The sequence below is a fragment of the Eucalyptus grandis genome, chromosome 6 (assembly GCF_016545825.1).
Source record: "Eucalyptus grandis isolate ANBG69807.140 chromosome 6, ASM1654582v1, whole genome shotgun sequence".
Classification (NCBI taxonomy): Eukaryota; Viridiplantae; Streptophyta; class Magnoliopsida; order Myrtales; family Myrtaceae; genus Eucalyptus; species Eucalyptus grandis.
Genome location: NC_052617.1, coordinates 12,517,549 through 12,525,329, shown reverse-complemented (window position 1 = coordinate 12,525,329; position 7,781 = coordinate 12,517,549). Strand labels below are relative to the sequence as shown.

Sequence of the window (7,781 nt, the reverse complement as noted above, 5' to 3'; positions counted from 1 at the left end):
CGTATATCGTTTCTCAATCCGAAGATGAAGTTTGTGTAAATAAAGCCAAAAAAATATAGTCCTTAAAGTCCTGTCAACAAGTTCCTCTCAACTATAAACTGTCAGTGATCTCTTCATTTTTCTCACAATCTCTCCTCCTCCTCACCAAATGGCTTCTAAAATCGGATCCCTCAGGCCATCATGGGTTTTCACTCTACTTTGCATCTCTCTGTCCCTAGACATGAACTCATCTTGGCATGCATTTGCAAAACAAATCTCTTACTCTGACCATTGTTCTTCAACTGTTCCTGAAACCACTCTTCACGTGTATAACCTAGCCTCCACGCCATTCTCTGAATACCAAGCTGGTTACTACACTGGTGGCGGGAACATTCCAGGACTTTCCTCTTCTTCAAAATCCAATTCCTTCTCGTTCTATGTTTGTGACGTCTACAAGACCAATCACGATGGGGTGCTCAAGGTCGAAGCAAACTTGAGATTTGGAATCTCAGGTTATGACTACTACTATGGAGGAGACTACAGGTATGGTCAAGCATGCTTAGAAGCCACTCCTGTAAAGCCAGCCTATGTTCCGCGCCACCGGGCTAAGAGTCCCATCACCTTTCGATTAGAAGGTTTCTGGTCAGAATCTTCGGAGAAGCTTTGTATGGTTGGTTCCTCTCTCTCGAACCAAGGTGACTCTCTCAATCTTGATGTTGTGCTTAAGCTCAATAATGTAAGCAATTCTACTAAAATCACTAGCTTATTTACTGGCATTTTGGAGAGTCTGAGTACTCCAGATGACAAGAATTATTTCGATGCCATATCGATATTGATGTTTCCTAAGAGAAATTACAAGTACAGTTTGGTATTTGGGGAACTCAGTAATGGGAAGAGCAATCTTCCGCTGGGTATAGCACCCACAAATGGAAGCTTTTGTTCGGTTTTTCGAAACCTAGGTAGCGCACTCTATCTTAATTACACACCTGATTGTAGTCCTGTCAAAATCTGCACACCCATCTCGGGCCCTTCAGGATATTTGCCCCCTGTCATGTCCCTCAATGGAATCGGTTGTTCTGAAGGTGAACGGAAGATGCGAGTGTTGCTGCGTTTTTCAAATGACAGCGACTTTTGGTACTATGGAAAGTTCGATCCGAACTCAACATTGGTTGGAGAGGCGATGTGGGACGAGACTAAGAACCGACTGCAGATCAAAGCCTGTCAAATCAACTTGGCAGGATCTTTCTCAACTGCTCGTGTTGAGGATTGTTCGGTCCACATTGAGTTGATGTTCCCAGCAGTGTGGTCAATCAGGGAAAGAGATGGCATTTTGGGTCACTTATGGAGCGAGAAGAGCCAGAAGGGATTGAGTTATTTCCCAGACATCACGCTCCAAGGCACTGGAAGTAGTTTTTGGGAGTTTCCAGACTTGAAGTATAATTATACTGAAATCGAAAGAGTAAGGAAGCTGTGCCCAGTAAAGACTGATCTGAAAAGTGGGAGAGAAAGATATCCGAATTGGTACTCTCAAGATATGAGGTTCAGCATGTTGGTTAAGAATTCTGAAGGAAAAATAGGCAGTGGATATTCTTACCCTCTCTTTGGTGACAACCATATGTATGACCAATATGGTTATAGCATGTCGGTTTCCAGGACTGAGAATTTCGCTATCGACACTTCCTCAACCTCAAGCAGCAATGCCCGGTTCAACATCTCATATCATATTGACTTCACAGGACCGCGACATGTGAAGGGCAAGAGCAAAAATGCCCTTTATAATCAATCCTGGAGCTCAAATGATAAAGTGGAGATTTCTGCAGAAGGGGTTTACGATGCTGAAACTGGTGACCTGTGTATGGTGGGATGTAAAAGTGTCATCTCAACCGGGAAGAAGAGAGCCAACACATCTCCGGACTGTGAAATCGTAATTAGATTGCAGTTTCCTCCCTTATCGAAGAGAAGGCAGGATCACATCGTGGGAACCATCGAGAGCACAAGGAAGTCGTCCGATCCGCTTCATTTTGAGAGGCTGAACGTGACTTCTGATTCTCTTTATTTGGAGGAAGTGAGGCGGTCCATTTTCGGTATGGACATCGAGCTCTCACTCGTCCTTGCTTCTAATACATTCTTGTGCATCTTCATTGGCCTCCAGATCCTTCACGTGAAACGGCACCCCGAGGTGCTTCCCTTCATCTCTATCGCCATGCTGGTGATTCTCACTCTGGGCCATGCGATCCCTCTCGTGCTCAATTTCGAAGCCTTGTTCCTGAATGATAAGAACGGGCAACACATTTCTCTCGGAAGTGGTCAATGGCTCGAAATGAACGAGGTGTTGGTGAGGGTAGCCACGATGATTGCTTTCTTGATGCAATTCCGTCTTCTCCAGCTGAGTTGGGCCGCAAGAAAGAAGGATGGGGTTGGGGCTGTCTTGTGGTTCCAGGAAAAGAAGGCTCTGATCGTCTCTTTGCTATTATATGGCATCGGCGCACTGGCGGCTATCATCTTTAGCTGGAGAAGCCATTCTAATGACACGGACGGCCAGAGCTTCTCCATTTTGGGAGGTTTGAAATGTTATGCAGGACTCATCTTGGATGGTTTTCTCTTGCCTCAGATTCTGCTCAATGTCTTCAGGAACTCATCTGAGAGGGCCCTCTCAGGTTTTTTCTATCTCGGAATGACCTTGGTTCGGCTGTTGCCGCATGGTTACGATCTCTACAGGACTCGAACTTACTCGCCACAATTCTACCGGTCCTACATTTACGGAACTCCAGATAGAGACTTCTATTCGACTGCTTGGGATGTGGTCATTCCTTTAGGAGGACTCGTTTTCGCAGCGGTCATCTTCTTGCAACAGCAGTTTTGCGGCGCTTGTATCTTGCCCAAGAGGTTCCGGAACTCGGTAGCTTATCAGAAGGTACCAGCCGTGGTCGATGATGCGCCGGCATGAGAATTTCGAGCTCATAATAATATCTAGGCTGTGAGCATGTAACCATGTATTTTTTTTTTCTTTTTCGTCTGTAGCGTGTGACCATGTTTATTAGTTCTCATGTGATGGGAAATCGATGCATGCCCTTGGTCTTGTTTCTTTCAGTTTATAAGCTAGAAAAACCATATAGAATATGTTCGTGAAATGGATGTTTCTTGTGGATTTGGTTTTATGTGCACTAGAGACTTCAATATTTCTTGACTGTAAAGTCATAAAAATGAAAATTTCAAATTCAAATGGTCTTTGAACTTTTGCCTAATATGTAATTCTATCCCTGAACTTTTAACTTTTTCAACTTGGTACCTAAACTTTTGGTTCATGGACCAAATTGAACATATTAAATTTCAAGCATATCTGCTTGACAATAGTAGTGACATTGTTTGTTTTATTTTTTGTCACCATCAAAGACTGAAGGCCGTGATTTTATTTAGTATTTTGCAGTGGAGCCTTATTTTTTTGCTACCAATTTAATAAAACAGATGACATGGTAAGAGATTCTCGCATGTGCCCTCTTCGTTGAGAAAACATACAGATAACAACTGGCTATTGTTGCATAATATTGTGGTTATGGACTGTTGGGTGTGATCCTCAACATCCATGGCCTAGAGATTAGATTTTCTCGACGGGTATTTGCAGTGTTTTTCTTTTATCAAAGAAGAACAGTAGTCTTAAATGTTTTTGGAAAAGCCTCGAGGTGTATCTTTGCGATTTATGAATTCGACACCACATTTTCCTCTGGTAACAAAATAACAGGAGTGCCGTAAGCAATGTAACATTCGTTCTTCTTTCAATTATGGTTAGGTGCTTTACACCTTATTCAAGTTAGTTGTCATCTTTCATTTTGCATCTATGTGAAGGTTTGTATGACTAGTTTTTCCGTGTTTGGCTGCAATGGGCATCTTGCTGTGGAGTCTTGTTTCTTATTTCTCGTAAGAAGTTTAATATAGAGATGCGCCGGGTCTTGCTTTTTCTGAAATATCTCTTAATCTAGTGCTACAATGTACTAATAAAAGGTCGTCGAAGTGACTCTGGAGTGATATCATGGATGTTTGCCGGTTCTTTTTGCAGTTCTACAGCTATTGGTGTTAGTTTGCGATAATGGTCCGGGTAATTCGGTTTCGAGCCCCACTAACTTCCAAAGTAGGCAAGCTATTTGGTCGCACACAATCGTGGGAATCCCTTCCATAATTTCCTCTCTGACGTCTACAAAATCTTGGAAGAAACTTTGGAGTCGGACAACCGTGAAATCTTTTACGCGTTTAAGTTGCATCTCATGTTATTGCGATGTTCTGCATTTAGTCCCTCTTGCTTTTTCAAGTTTTTTTTTTGGCATTGAAATGCAATATCTTCAGCGATTTGTATGAAGTGAGTCCTTGGATTTTGTATTAGGATTCTGGACATTCTTTTGGTTAATTATGAGATGCATGTGTCACGGGCCGATCGATAGGGATCGTGACCGCGCGGCGACTCGGGCACTTTAGGATCGGATTGGATCGCCGAAGCACCTAAGCCAAGCCTTGCACAGTCGAACGCTCACTCGCTCGCCTTACCCGGATCGTAGAGAGAGAAAGGATCTAGAGAGAAGAGCTCTGGAAAGAAGCTTTACTTTGTATTGTGGAAGTAATGGATGATTACAAATGAAGGAGGACACCCCTTTTATAGTTGAGGGCCTCGGATTACATCCATTGATCTAGAATTCTACCGGCGGACGAGATCGCACCGCCCCAACTACCGGCATAAGTGCCAACTACTGTCTACCAACATAAATAACGGAACGGACTTCTGTAATCTAGCTTAATGACATCTTTGCCCGCCCTTGCAATTCGGGGAGAAGGCTTGGTGGGAATCCAAGTGAGAGTAGGAGGTCCACGGGCGAGTTGGGGTCAAATTTGGGGAACCTCTTGGGTCGTCCATCTTTCGGCCCGTGACACATGCGTCCGTCTTAAATCTAGCTGCAATATGATTCTCATTTCTGGCTGCAGCATTTCGAGGACCTTGTTAAGGGCCATTTCTTCAAGTGCGCTCCAGATATTCTGATGGCTTGTAAAGCATACGCAGAAAGGGCTCAGATTTCCTACTATATCAAATCTATAATCTTCATCTAGCAAGATATATGATCAACTTTACTGCATCGAATAAAAAGAATTGGCCTAATATGTCCAGCCGAGATGAGAATGGCTAGGGCTCAAAACCCCTATATCTAAAACTAGATAAGGAGAAAAAAAGGCTCTTGGATCTAAGATTGGGAGAGTAGAGTGTTGTAATTATAATTATAATTATGGTTAATGGATCAACGAAAGCCAATAAATTTAGATACGTATTTTCTGTTCACGTATCTCTTTTGGATTCATGAATTTCCTAAACTTATATGTTCACGTATCTATTGAATTTATGAATTTCCTAGATTCATGTATCTTTTAGTTCATGTATTTATTGAGTTCATGAATCTCTTGGATTCACGTATCTCTTTATTCATGAATCTCGTGGATACACGCGTCTATTTAATTCATGTATCTTTGTAGTACATGAACTAAAAAGCTCTATAAATAGATAGGAGCATAGAGCTTCATTACAGTTATGGTTTTTGGTTTTTCCGACTCGATTCCAAAAAGGCTTTGATACACTTTTCTACTCTTCTGAATTTTCTGAGTGTGCTGGTTCAATTGAACGGTTCGGCGAGTCCCGTTTGCATAGTGCTAATCCAAACGGAGTTCGAGGTGTTGTATCTTGGGAGGCATAGTTCGTGAATCTGCGAGCACCATTGGCGGGAACTAATTGCCTTAAGGAGATTTGAATATCCGTACCTCACCTCCAATTTCATGTTCTGATTGCAACAAACAGTTTGTGTTTTCTTTTGGATTATTTTCCAACAATCTTAAGGCAATTAGCTCACTCACTGTTTGTTGTTCTTGTCAGATTATTGAGATGGCTAGAAACAACCAAGTGCCCTTCAATGTCCTGAATGTTTCTGGAGATGTTCCTATGGTCGATTCGACTGTTGCTATGGAAGACGTTCAACCCTCAGGGTCTGAATTTGTAGCAACCAATGCTACGGGCCCTTGGGCTAACACCAATTTTGGTGGTGCGGTACAAGTCATACGATTGGTATGCCCTGGATGTTTTTCAGAACGGCGTAGGCCAAATGGCTTTTGGCTCATTTCCGGAGGGATGGTTCAACAAACCTTGCCTACCGTGATGGCAACACCTCCGGTTACAACTAATGAGAAACCAGAGAAATTCACCGGAGTGGGCTTTAAACAAGGGGCGAGCGGAAGATGTACTTCTATCTGACCATGCTCAATTTGACAAAATATTTATCGGAGGTGTGCCCGATAATTAGTCCAAATGAGCAAGATGTCACGATGCTCAGTGCGTTGGAGGCTTGGAAGCATGGGGACTTCTTATGCCGAAATTATATCCTTAACTGTTTAGTGAATTCTCTTTATAATGTTTATTGTAATATTGAATAAAAAACAGTTATGGGAGTCCTTAGAGAAAAATACAAAACTAAGGATGCTGGCACCAAGAAATTTGTGGTTGCCAAATTCTTGGACTACAAGATGGTGGATTCTAAATTTGTCATGAGTCGGGTTCAAGAATTGCAATTAATTCCGAGTGACATCTCGGCTGAGGAATGATACTTAGCGAATCATTCCAAGTGGCAGCCATGATTGAGAAACTACCTCCGGCTGGTCGATTTCAAAAATTATTTGAAGCACAAACGGAAGGAGATGAGCCTTGAAGATCTCATTTTGCGCCTCGAATCGAGGAGGACAATAGAAGGAGTGCAAACCCTTCTTCTAAGCCAAAGGCCAACATTGTGGAATCTTCCAAATCCAAGCAAGATAGAAAAGGAAGATGTCATTTCAAGGAAAATGCAAACGAAAGAGCAGTTCCAGAAATTCCAAGGGACGTGTTTTATATGCAACAAGCCTGGCCATCGTGCTAAGGATTGCAAGAAGCGCCTGAAAAAAGGCAAGAACGAAGGTGCAGCCCAGCAACTGAATTTGACAGAGCATGACAATGCGAGAGGTCATGTTTGTTGTGGTAATGTCTCGAAGCATCTACGGTGTCGAACACTAATGGATGGTGGCTAGACACGGGTGCCACAAATCACATCTGTGCAGATAAACACATGTTCTCATCTTATGAGAAGGCTGAAGAAGATGAGAAGCTTTATATGGCTAACTCTGCATCAGCAAAGATCGCCGGAAGAGGAAAGGTGATCCTGAAGTTTACATCTCGGCAAGGAGGTCGCCCGCCGAATGTGCTTTGCATGTACCGAGATATTTGGAAAAATCTAATTTCTGGCCTTATATTTGTCAAGAAGGGTTTCAAGGTTGTATTTGAATCTGACAAGTTTGTACTTTCAAAAGGAGGGATGTATGTGGGGAAATGGTATTTGTGTAATGACCTGTTTAAGGCTAATGTGGCTGTCATTGATGTAAACTCAAAGTATGTGTACCCAAAGACTATTAATAAAGAAAAGTCTTCAGTTTACTGTTGTGTCTCATTATCTATGGCATGGTAGATTAGGACATGTAAACTATGGTACAATGAAGAGAATAGCAAACTTGGGGTTAATTCCAAGATTTGAGTTGGATGCCCGTTACAAGTGTGAGACTTGTGTTGAGGCCAAGTTTGCCAAGAAACCTTTCAAATCCATTGAAAGAACAAGTGAACCTCTACAATTAATCCATAGTGATCTATGTGATTTAAAGTTTGTAGAAAGTAGAGGTGGAAAGAAGTACTTCATCACATTTGTGGATGATTGTACTAGATTTTGCTATGTTTATTTACTAACTAGCAAAGATGA

At 42.2% G+C, this 7,781-nt stretch overlaps 1 protein-coding gene across 1 annotated transcript; it reads left to right on the top strand.

Annotated features, from left to right (window-relative positions):
• The first annotated feature begins 220 nt into the window (after window positions 1-220).
• On the top strand, window positions 221-2,926 carry LOC104451511. The gene has a single exon (XM_039314356.1). The coding sequence runs from the start codon at window positions 221-223 to the stop codon at window positions 2,924-2,926; it is 2,706 nt and encodes a 901-aa protein (XP_039170290.1).
• Window positions 2,927-7,781: the final 4,855 nt, after the last annotated feature.